At 40.2% G+C, this 13,142-nt stretch overlaps 1 protein-coding gene across 3 annotated transcripts in view; it reads right to left on the reverse strand.

The window, feature by feature from the left end:
- The window catches only part of CUNH18orf25 (chromosome unknown C18orf25 homolog), an 81,136-nt gene that overhangs the window by 11,038 nt on the left and 56,956 nt on the right, over positions 1–13,142 (reverse strand). For all 3 annotated transcript variants that reach the window (XM_029227146.1, XM_029227156.1, XM_029227141.1), the window contains one exon: positions 5,331–5,457. In XM_029227146.1, the coding sequence (XP_029082979.1) occupies positions 5,331–5,457 (127 nt within the window). The remainder of the gene's footprint in view (positions 1–5,330; positions 5,458–13,142) is intronic.

Genomic DNA, 13,142 nt, shown 5'->3' on the forward strand with positions numbered 1-13,142 from the left:
ACAATTGTTATAAGCCCTACAGAGATGCCCTCTAAAGAAGGATGTGAGAGGCTCAAAATTTTGTTAAGGCAACTAACAAAGAACAGTTTCATGTATTATCACATATCCTTTTTCTATTATGAAAGATATGGGGTGGGAACATACTCAGCTGTTTTATAATTGGTCCAATCAGATTCTAGTACAGACACAAGCTTTTTTCTCACAAAGCATTTAATGTGCATATGACTGGCAATAGGTGTGCACAACTAGAGTCCCATTTTGAGTATTATAACCAAGAAAAACTGCTTAGGCCTCACTTCCATAGACCGCCCCCCCCAATCCACTATTTATAAACAATAAGTTTTGATAGAATAATTTCCTGCTCTTCATATACTAAAACCAAAAAAAGGAGACTTCAGAGTAGAAAGGAAGAAAAACACAAAAAGAGGGCAGGCTCTGTTGATCAGCTGTTGATACAGTTAACCTACTATTCTAAGAAAACAACATTAAAAATTAATCATTTTTGCTCTCATTTACAGATTCTCAAGGTGACCTCTTAGATAACATTCCTACTTATCTTTCCTAACTGAAGGTAGAGTGAATCCTTGTAGCTTCAGGAAAATGCTAATCTGCCTCCCTTGCTTTTTTTAGGGCTAATGTTAGCAATTGGTTCTAAGCAGCAATCAGTCTTAAACGCTAAAGACTCCCCACAGCAATTCTTCCGCAGAGGGGTGAACCAACATTAACCAATGGACCACAGGACCATGTGAAAGGAGGTAAGGGTCTGATTATTCATAAAAGCTTCAGAGAACAGGTACTGAAAGAACTGTTTCAGCACAGTTCCATAACATAAAGATACATGCATTCATCTTCCTAGGGCAATTACCAATGAAGCTTGCAGAAGAAAAGAAGGAAAATGGAACAAGGATAAAGAAAAATATTAGCAACAGGGTCATAAGTTAAAACTTATGGCAAAATTAAGTGGGCACAGAAGAACTAGAGATGATGGAAAAGTCTCCATCTCACTGGCAAAGAGCATCTTGTGAAACTGGACTGTCCAAAAATTAACACCTAGAAATGACATCTAGGTAATGACAGGAGTTCATCACAGCAATCCAAGGCAGCCATAAAAGATGCATTCAACCATTAGTTAGGCAGGCATGCCTTCTAGTCTATGACTAGAAGAAACACAGAAGCTAAGTGAACATATCAAAATCTAAAAGAAAAGAGCAGGGGAAGATGTTAGCATGCAAGAAAAGAAAAACAACTGTTTAACAAAAAAAAAAAAAGAAAAGAAAAAAGAGGCACATCACAACTAGAATTACTGATATAAAGGTCAACAAACCGGAATGCTTCCAATATGGAACAATGGCACCCAAACTCAAGTCAGAGCAACCACAGTCCCAAAAAGAACAACTCAAGAACCAAGTCTGAGTTTTTTTAAGCTCTCAGAAAGCCCACAAGGTAGAATACCAAAAGGAAAAATAAGAACAGGACAACTAAATCCAAACAAAACATCTATGCATGCAAATCGAATTAGAACAAAAAGATGTGGATCAAAACCTAAAACCTTCTTCCAAGCGATAACCCTGCCAGAAGCCCATCAATACTTCATAACTGCAACCCTAGACCTGTAAAAGAAATAAATTCCAGATGAGATACAGGCAGCTAAAGGGGAAATTCTGAAGCAACCAACAAGAAAGGCTCTCCCCCCAACCTGCTTCTCAGCTTTTTTTTTTTTTTTATTCTTTGGGTCTTTGCTGCTGTGCGCGGGCCCTCTAGCTGCAGTGAGCAGGGGCTACTCTTTGTTGTGGTGCACTTCTCATTGCAGTGGCCTCTCTTGTTGCGGAGCACGGGCTCTAGGCATGCAGGCCTCAGTAGCTGTGGCACACAGGCTCAGTAGTTGTGGCACACGGGCTTAGTTGCTCCGCAGCACGCGGGATCTTCCCAGACCAGGGCTCGAACCCGTGTCCCCTGCATTGGCAGGCGGATTCCCAACCACTGCGCCACCAGGGAAGTCCCACTTCTCAGCTTTTTAATCTCAATGTTTGAAAGATTATCATGCTTCTTCTAAAGAAACTGCTGAAAAATCTTTCAGAAAGATACAGCAGAGTCAGTGAGATCCTACTCAGTCCTAGACCCAAGGGCCAAAATAAAAGATCCCCTCAAAATGATACAAGAGTCCATTCAAAGTACTCCAACAGAATTTGTCAACTCTACATTCCATTTTATGGACAGTTATTAACCACCACTGAGATTTCAAGATAGATCTGTCACCTCCAAGATATGATTTCTCCAGGATTCAAATTAAAGGATCAGAATTTAAAAAACCAAAAAAACACATCTTTATGCTTCAGAACCTGTATGAAAAAGTCCCTGAAAGTAATGCTATAGCATGTTATTTAAAATGTACCCAAAGTCACTTGACTTAGTTAAGAGTGAAACAAAGATGTTTATAGGGTAAAATGACAATCTGGATAAAAGACTTTAACAAGTTCAGAGAAGGGTGTACTAGAGATAATCTGTGTGCATGTGTGTGTGCTGGAGGTGAGAGAAACTTGGAATTTAAATTTCCAAGTTTTAATAGAAATATAGTAATTTCAACTCCAGATAACAAAAATATTTGTAGAAAAAGAAGCTCAAGATATCATTACGGAAGGAAAGTTTAACAAAGAATCTGAAAAGAAGGGTAGCTCACTCTGTAACGTTTCTAGGCACAAGGAGACAATAAAGAAGGGAGAGTCAGTAGGAGTTAATAGAGAACTGGACCATATCACTGATATGTCTCAGAACAGAGTAAGAGATTAGACAAGACAGCACAGGTTATAACCTATTCTTTCCTACTTGAGTAGGAACACATGAGTAACACTGAATTAAAATTTGAAAAGTAAGTCAAGAGGAAGTTGGTAACTGGATAATGTGCTCCTGGCACAACTGACGATAATTTACCTACATCAATCTATCAGTCAATATGCAGAATAAGTTTTATAGTACACAGTCTGAAATGAAAAATACTGTAATATTCTACAAAGATCTTCGCATGGGGCTTAAAAATATAATAATGTCTTCTATACTTATATAATGCTGAAATAAAATAATGACTAACATATACTGAAGTAAAGGAAGAAAACAAGAGTTCTATCTTCTTCATCTCATGGATAAGTCAGCTTGAAGGAAACAGATGGGGAAATGAAAGAGAACTTCATAGGAAAAAGTTTTTGACTAAGGCAGAAAAAAGGAGAAAAAAGAATGAGGTAAAGGAAAGATTAAAGAATGAAAATTCTTTCCCACCAGAATAGGGGAAATAACCGTTTAGAAAGAAAAAAGGAAGCAGCTATACAGGCATACGTAGAGCATAAATATAGGATAGAGGATGAAGTGCTGGGACAATACTAGTTCTGACAGAGAATTAGCCACTTCTGGGGAGATGGCATGTTAAATTATGACTTAAATCTACATACTTAAAGTCCCAATTGTTTAACTAAAAAATGCTTTCAGAAAGTATAATCAGTTCTCATTAGAAGAAGGATCCTCAATTTATGTGCATGTCTATTTTGCCCCCACTCTCCACTCCTAAATTCACCTTTTAAATAAGTAACAGAAGAATGCTGGTGAATGTTTTATTACCTTCCTAACCAAAGATTAAAATCAGATCTAAAAATAAGGTAAGATACTATGTTATATACCTACTTGAGGAAATCACAACTTAACTCTTGTGGCATAGGAGAAAATTTCTACATAGAATACAGATTTTTCCAAAGACTAGATTTTGTTGTGTATGTATGTGTGTGTGTTAAATGTTCCTCAGGTATACCTCTGAGAGGGCTGCAACTAATTCTTAGGACTGTATCTTAAAGCAAGAGTCAGTAAAGTTTTCCTGCAAAGAGCTAGACAGTAAATATCTTTGGCTCGGCAGGCCCTAGGGTGTCTGATGAAACGTCTCAATTCTGCCACTGGAGTGCAAAACAGCCATAGACAATATGTAAGTGAACAAACATGGCTCTATTCCAACAAAACTTTATTTATGGATAAATAAATTCTATTTGAATTTCATACAATTTTCATGTCACAAAACATGTCTTCTTTCGATTTTTTTCCCCCATTTAAAAATGTAAAAACCATTCTTAGCTTGAGGTCCATATAAAAACAGGCAGCAGGCCAGATCTGGCCCATGGGCTGTAATCTGCTCACCACTACCTTAAAGAATGACAAAACTTATAAAATTATTTCCATAATACTGTACACTAATTTGATGTCTTGTGGCTTTTTTTTTTTAATTCCTAAGGAACAAGATTCCCTAAATCACACAAACATCACTAGAAATACACTATCAGGAACTGACCAAAGTAACTTGCAACCTTTCATGAAAGATAAGGAGAGGTGCTCTACCAGGACATGGAAGCAACCTAAGTGTCCATCGACAGATGAATGGATAAAGAGGATGTGACACATATATACAATGGAATATTACTCAGCCATAAAAAGAAACGAAATTGAGTTATTTGTAGTGAGGTGGATGGACCTAGAGTCTGTCACACAGAGTGAAGTAAGTCAGAAAGAGAAAAACAAATATCGTATGCTAACACATATATATGGAATCTAAAACAGAAAATAGTTCTGTAGAACCTAGGGGCAGAACAGGAATAAAGACGCAGACGTAGAGAATGGACCTGAGGACACAGGGAGGGGGAAGGGTAAGCTGGGAAGAAGTGAGAGTGGCATGGACATATATACACTACCAAATGTAAAATAGCTAGCTAGTGGGAAGCAGCCGCATAGCACAGGGAGATCAGCTCATGCTTTGTGACCACCTAGATGGGTGGGATAGGGAGGGTGGGAGGGAGACGCAAGAGGGAGGGGATATGGGGATATATGTATACATATAGCTGATTCACTTTGTTATACAGCAGAAACTAACACAATAACGTAAAGCAATTATACTCCAATAAAGATGTTAAAAAAAAAAAGAGGTGCTCTAGGAAGAGGTATGATGTCAAATACAGATATCTCAATTATTTGCTTCCAATATATTTCAAGATAAAGTGAAAGGCAAGAAAATATGGATTGGGGGTGGGGGGGAGTACGGTGATACTTATGCCATACCAGAAAACTCAGTCAAGTCACCTAGACATTTGTTAAAAATAAGAGACAAACATTAGTTCTGTTTCACATACATGTGTGACCGAGACGTTCTTGATATAAGACAATATGCAACACATTCTGAAGCTCATACGTGTCTATAATCAAAATGTATTTCTTAAACCACAGGAATTTGAGAAATAGCCCCACCATTCATGCCAGCCATGCCATGGCATGCCATACCATTTTCTTCTCTCCAATTAATATCCTACCTTGCATGTTCCTGAACTCCCACAATCTCCACTTCACTATCTGAAGAAGCAATATTAATTTCTTCATTGAGTGGTGCATTGCCAGCAGGTGTTTTGTCACTTGCTAGGAATCCTGGATCCAAATGACCTGAGAGAGAAAGGGAAAAAAATAAGCACTACATTTTGACTCCTTATAAGCAGCAGAAACAACTCACTGACAGATTTCTCCTCCCAGTTTAATCACTGAAACAGAATCCCCTCATGAAAGCTTGCCTCAGCGAAATTGTTACCCATGTCAAGGAAACTGGGCAGTGTTCTGTTAAAAAAAAAAATTATTAAACGGAATACATGCACATTGTTAAATGAATGCTGAAAACAACATGGACGTATATAAAAGTAAGAACTTCAAGTCTCTCACTTTCTACTCGCATCCCTTAGGAGAAAAAACTTTGGAGTACTCTGACAAATATGTATATCTAACTATAGGTATATATAAACTGTAATTATACTCTACTTCATTCTATAATGCTTTTTGCATTCAAATCTAGTCTGCTTTTAAATGACCTGCATATGACAGGTTTGTCACCACTTAGAGGTCAATGGGGTTCTCTACTGCTTATCATTTTAATAGAACAAAATTCTAAACCAGAAAAGCTCAAAAGGGGACTTCCCTGGTGGCACAGTGGTTAGGAATCCGCCTGCCAATGCAGGGGATATGGGTTCGAGCCCTGGTCCAGGAAGATCCCACATGCTGCGGAGCAACTAAGCCCATGCGCCACAACTGCTGAGCCTGCGCTCTGGAGCCCGCAAGCCACAACTACTGAGCCCGTGTGCCACAACTACTGAGCCCGTGTGCCACAACTACTGAAGCCCGCGTACCTAGAGCCCGTGCTCCGCAACAAGAGAAGCTACTGCAATAAGAAGCCCGTGCACTGCAACGAAGAGTAGCCCCCACTCGCCACAACTAGAGAAAAGCCCACGCGCAGCAACGAAGACCCAATGCAGCAAGCAAGCAAGCAAGCAAGCAAGTTCAACGGCACAAATGGAGTAAATAATAGAATCATTAATATCATATTTATACTGGGATGCCTTATGAAAGATTTAACAATCTTATCTCAATTTTAAAGAATTTTAACAATTTTCTCCTAAGGAATGTAGATTTGACAAAATCGGACCCAAGGGAGTTCCCTGGCAGTCCAATGGTTAGGACTCCAAGCTTTCACTGCTGAGGGTGTGGGTTCAATCCCCGGTTGGGGCCAAAAAAAAAAAAAAGGGTTAAAATTCAACCTATGTACTCAGCTCTTGAATGTTCTGACTTAAAAGGATGAATTTTAGAATATCTAGGAGTTAACATGGAATAAATAGAGTCGCAACAGGTACAAATTTTCATTTACTCTTTAAAGGGTATTTTTAATTGAACATATTGTCATCTGATACAAAATTATTTCTCCCTACTTAAAAAAAAATCCTTTGTGACACATCATAAAAGCTAAACCAATATAAATAAGATTTTATGTACACAGCTTTCTCTTCCCCCTCTCACCTCACTCACTTCAGTGCTTCAAGGTCATTAAGACACCTTGTACTTTCATACTCCTGCCAACTTCTAGTATAACCCTTTTGGAAAATCATGGACAATCCCAAAGCAAAAGCCTTACAATTTTTACACTCTGACCCTATAATCCCATCTCTGAGAATTTAGCCTAACAGCAAAAACTTTAAATAAGCAAAGTGTCATGATGTCAAACGATAGTCACTGGAGTGCTATGTAGAAATTTGGGAAAAGTGTATGTATAGCATACAAAGTTACATATAACAAGATAAAAATATGTATGGGCTAGTTAAAAGCTATGAAAAGTAATCAAATTTGAATATGATTGTGGGTCTCTTTTTACAATTCTCTAATATTATTTTTACTCTTTTTCTTCCATTGAAAATGATGCACATATGAGAAAACAGAAGATTAAAAAGGCTTCTAGATACAACTGGTGATTGAGATTGTATTACAGTCTGCATAGGCTTGTTAACCTTCTGTATTAAAAAATAATCTAGATAGGATTCTACGTGGTGTGGGCAGTGGTACTGAACCCTACAAGCATACAAAAGGTGGCATCCACCAGACAAAACCCAGTTTTGTTAAAGCTAGGGTGGTTACTTAAGTGCAGTTGGTTAAGTCTGGATTTGGTATACCTAGATTCTTGCTCTGACCCCAATACTTTGCTTGCGGCCAAGTCTTTTATCCAATTTCTACTTAAATGTTGTAGTTAAGACTGTCGTCATGAACACGGCTCCTACGGCACTGCTACGGAGGAATACAAATTGAGTCTCCCTTTTTCCCAAACCTTCAACTTGCCCATATTCAGTATTTTGAGCAGCCTTGCTTTGCGCAGCTATAACAGTCTACTTTATCTATTTGTTTCTAAAATAAATATTTGTTTATGATATGCTGTGCACTGTGCTCAGTGCCAGGAATACTACAGGGAATAAACAAGGGAGGCAGTTTCCACCCTCAACGAGCTTACAATATAGTCAGGGATAATAAAAAGCAGTCCATTGCATTATGGCTTGAAAACTAGTCTGATAAGGAAGTAAATAATAATGCCCTGGATGCACAGAGAAAAGGAATGTTTCCTGGACTTGAGGATAATCAAGGACACTGAGCTCTCGGGGAAGAGTAGGCACAGGTGAAGGGAAGTACCATAAGGAACACTGTGTGCCCTTGAGGGTATAAAAGTTTGGTGAGATTTGGGATAATGGTAGTAAAAAAAAAAAAGTAATGAGAAATGAGCTGGCAAAGTCAGCAGAGGTCAGATCACAGGTAAGGAGTCTGGACTTGACCTTAAGAAGTAGGAAGCCAATGAAGGATTTCAGCAGAGGAATGACATGATCTGATTTTGTATTTTGAAATTTTTCCTTTTGGAGTATGGAAATGGAACCAGTAGCAGGGCAAGAAATACTAGAGGCAAGGAGACCAGTTAGACTGCTATAGTTTCCTGGGTGAGAAACAACTATGGCTGAACTAGGAAAGAAACAAAAGGAGAAATATTGTGTTTCTCTAAGTACAAAGGGTGAGTAATGTTGGGAATCAGGCAAAGTAAAAACGATGCCTAGGTTTCTGATTTAGGTAACTGGATACAGTGCCATTCAGTGCACCAATGAACATGTGAGGGTGGTTGCTTAGGGTGATAATGTGCTTTTGAGATGTCCAATAGGCAGTTGAAGGTACTACTGTTCTAAAGCTCAGGTCAGAGGTCTAGAGAGGAAATAACAGATTTGATAAGTCCTCCCAGCAGGTGGGGAGATGAAGGTCATCTAGAGGAGTGAAGGGGGCTTAGAAGAGAACCTTGATAAACACCAATAATTAAGGGACGGGCACAGGAAGAGGAGCTCACCAAGGTTCAGCAAGAGACAGAGAAAGAAAACCTGAAGATATGAAGCCAGGGCACCATAAAAAGAGCATTTCTAGGAAGAAGTGCTTAACAATGCCTAATACAGAGGCCCAGTAAGAGGAGGAACTAAGTAGAGGCCACTAGAATTGGTGATAAGGATGACCATACATGACCTTGGCCAGGGGAACCTCAGAGGAATGATGGGGCTGAAGCTAATGTAGCAAAGCAAGTCGAAGAAGAATGGAAGGGAAGGAAAAGCAGACACATTTTAAGAAGTCTGGCTATGGAGGAAAAGGCAATAGACGGTACTGAGAGGAATATGGGTTTGAGGGAGGGGGATGCGTATGTATATGTAGTATTTTTACTGGCCATATTTAGAAAAAAAGGCAGAGGATAGCTTTGATGGCAGAAAGCTGAGGTAATCTTGATCTGTAAAGAATGCAGAAAGGGGCTTCCCTAGTGGTGCAGTGGTTGGGAGTCCGCCTGTCGATGCAGGGGACACGGGTTCGTGCCCCGGTCTGGGAAGATCCCACATGCCACAGAGCAGCTGGGCCCGTGAGCCATGGCCGCTGAGCCTGTGCGTCCGGAGACTGTGCTCCGCAACGGGAGAGGCCACAACAGTGAGAGGCTCACGTACCGCAAAAAGAAAGAAAAAAGAATGCAGAAAGACCATCTGCAGAGCACAGGTGTGGGTAGGGCAGCAGAGGTGGCTTAGAAAAGTGAAGTAGCCACTGTGAAGAAAGAATGCTGCCTAAGGAAAGGGGGAAGGGGCTGGGCAGCACTGAGAGCCAGGATGAGATTGCAGATTAGGAAGTTAATATGACCCACAACTTTCCAACTACATGAAAAATCATCTCCAGTGTGGATAAAGGCTGTGAGTGTGCATCCAGATATCAGACTTGGCCAGCTGGGTACAACAGGAAAGCCAACTATACGAGGAGCTGAGGATATCGGTAAAGGAGAGTTGGGCTTAACATATGCTAGATAGGGAAAGAAATGCAGCTGGGGGAGGTGAAAAAGGACTGGGTGATAGGTTCAATGAGGTAGAGGAATAGTGCAGTGGAAGTAACAGTATGAGTCCAAAAATGCCGCCAGTGCGAAATGAGAAAGCATCAGGAAGAGGTAGGAGGAAAACCAATGGTTATGAGAAGTAAAACGTACTTCCACCCTCCTCGCCACTCATAAAATATACAACCCTCTGGGACCATCCATTTGTCTGTCTTGTCCCCTACTCAGCTGTTATTCTCCTTTGCCCAGCCACCTATTACTCCCCTTCCTACAACTCTTCCACTCCACTGCCCTCTGGAGTGCTAGCTCTATGGAAAATGGCACTGAACCTTCTCTTCACCTCCTTGTGGAAACCTGACTTTCCTGAAAATGCTGCCTCCCCTGCAGGCCTCTGACTCCTACACCTCAGGCTGGGGATCAGGATCACTTACAAACTACTGTCCTCCATCCTCAAGTACCAACACCAGCAGTCCTTATCTTCCAAGTTTTCCTTTCACTCTAGAGGTTTCACTCAATGTGAAACATTATTGGCACTTAGTTTCTTTCTTTCTTCCCCCTCTCTCCTTCCCCTCTCCACTTTAAGTCCTGCTATCACTATTACTCATTACTATATGAATGCTCATTATTTGTATGGACAGCCACCCACAAGCTCTCCATGCCTACTCACTAAGAAGCAAAGAGTAGAGAGCCCCAAGAGATACTTAAAACCCCCTGTGGGGTTTTCACAGACTCACAGCAAGGGGCTCAGCCCTAACCATACTAAAAATAAAGAAGCTAATTGAATTAAACCAAACTGAAAAGGCAAATTGTAAGAAGTCATGGTTGCTATAACCTAACTCTTCTTCCTTGATTACTCAATGCTTTTAAACAACAGAAATTAAGAAAACACAACAAGAACATGACAGAATTAGTTAATTCTTAGTAGCTCTGTGTCCAGCTCTATTTCCACAGTTCTAATTTATAATTCCAAATTGTGGAATGTTCTGTGAAATGTCACAGTCATCAATATTTCCAAATAACGAGTCTTCATTGATTAGGCCCCTCATCCTGACCCTATCACCTACATAGCCTCAATTCAGATCAGGAAATATCATCACTCTGCCTTTTTCTTTTTTAAAGAGGGACGAAATGAAAAATTACTATGCTAACTTTTGCTCATAGTTTTATATCTTAAGAAAAGCAGGGGCTTCCATGGTGGTGCAGTGGTTAAGAATTTGCCTGCCAATGCAGGGGACACGGGTTCGAGCCCTGGTCCAGGAAGATCCCACATGCCTCGGAGCAACTAAGCCTGTGCACCACAACTACTGAGCCTGTGCTCTAGAGCCCGCGAGCCACAACTACTGAGCCCGCGTGCCACAACTAGTGAAGCCCACGTGCCTAGAGCCTGTGGTCTGCAATAAGAGAAGCCACTGCAATGAGAAGCCTGTGCACCACAATGAAGAGTAGCCCCTGCCCGCGCGCAGCAGCGAAGACCCAACACAGCCAAAAAATAAATAATAATAAATAAATATTTTTTTAAAATCTTTAAAAAAAGCAAGTTAACTATCACCAAAATTTAAGATTCTTCTAACTTTATTCATCCATTATGTATTCAGAAACTAATAATTTACATATTGCTTTTACATTATCAGATCAATCCAAACCATTTTGGCGGTGCACTTTTGGCCATAAAATTTATAATCCAAACTTGCTGGCATTTAGTATTGTTAAAGAACCTGTATGATGCTCTAAAACTGATCACTTAAAATCAGGGTCTGCTCTTGTAGCCATTATCTTTATTGCTTGGTCTAAAAGTCAGTACAAGATAAAACAGGGGAGGCGGGCAGGGCGGGGGGTGAGGTGGAGTGGGAGGGTACAAACAAATTTCCTGGTGAGTGTTAACAACTCTAGACTAATGGTGTGAGTGTTCTACCACATTTCCTCTCAGAGCCATTAAATAAAATGTGCCACTCAGGTAACAAGTCAGCTGGGATCCACACCAAAATCTGTGGGATCCCATGCTCTGTAAGAGACACCATGGCGTTCTCCAACAGCCAGGAATGCATCCCCTCCTCTATTTCAGAGCCAGGACAATTAGTCCTTTTCTCTCAATGTAACCCTCTTCAGCAAGTCACACATTCTTTTGGAAGCTCTAGTGCAGAGCCCAACACTCTTCTGGCCTTTGGGCCATACGCACACTGCACCAGCCCCCCTTGACCTCAAAGGAATCCAATAGCAAAGCAGTGCCTAAAGCATACACAAAAGTGAGTCAAAGATGTTATAAGGTTCTTCAAATACTGTCAGTGGTAGTAATCTACTCCTATTCTAGAACAAGAATAAGCTCTGTAGAAAAAGTGTAAATACCACAATTACCATATATTAAACTGAAAATAAAGCAGAGGATTTATATTTAGTTATTGTGGCAGCTGGCTGTCTCTGTGTAGGTCTTTCCCTGTGTAGCTCTTTGGAAAGATAACTGCTTTCACTCTATAAGAAAATTCTAAATTTTTGTCCTCCCACTACAGATCTTTTCAACACATAAATAAATCAGAAAGTAGAAAAGGTAGTAATTAAATTATCACGGCAAACATTTTCTTTTTAAATCATATATCTACTAAGAACTAGTCCTAAGACTATTTGAAGTATATAAAATTATTACATACTGGATGACAGTGGCATGCTAGGTATAAAAAAGATTACTATCTTAAATCACTACTCATTTAGCTTTAAAGCAAACAAATTATTACCGTGTGTTAAATTTTTTCAACAAAAATATTAAAAACTTTAAAAAGTGGGAGAAAAGGAGATCAGAAATCTAAAATCTTACAGTCCACATGTACCAGCTGAACAAGAGGAAACTTGATCTCCTTCACAAGACTTGATACAATGATTTTAAAGTGCTAACAATAGAGGGCTTCCCTGGTGGCGCAGTGGTTAAGAATCCGCCTGCCAATGCAGGGGACACAGGTTCGAGCCCTGATCCAGGAAGATCTCACATGCCGCGGAGCAACTAAGCCCGTGCACCACAACTACGAAGCCTGCGCTCTAGAGCCTCCAAGCCACCACTACTGAGCCCCCACGCCACAACTACTGAAACCTGCGCACCTAGAGCCCGTGCTCCGCAGCAAGAGAAGCCACCACAATGAGAAGCCCACGCACAGCAACGAAGAGTAGCCCCCACTCACTGCAACTAGGGAAAGCCTGCGCGCAGCAACGTAGACCTAACACAGCCATAAGTAAATAAACAAACATGTTAAAAAATAATAGTGCTAACAATAGAAACATGGTCATTCTGGTCTGATCATAAAAAGCCCTACTCTAAGAACAGGAAACCCAAGATTTTTTTCTCTTCACTACAACTAAGCTTGTATTATGGACAAATCAAGATTACCAGACCTATTTTAAGGATGGGGAAAATGCTCATAGTCTACCTTCTTAATAAGAAGGCTGATGGAAA

Source organism: Monodon monoceros, unplaced genomic scaffold (assembly GCF_005190385.1).
Source record: "Monodon monoceros isolate NGI ecotype Baffin Bay Population unplaced genomic scaffold, NGI_Narwhal_1 Super_Scaffold_1, whole genome shotgun sequence".
NCBI classification, from domain to species: Eukaryota; Metazoa; Chordata; class Mammalia; order Artiodactyla; family Monodontidae; genus Monodon; species Monodon monoceros.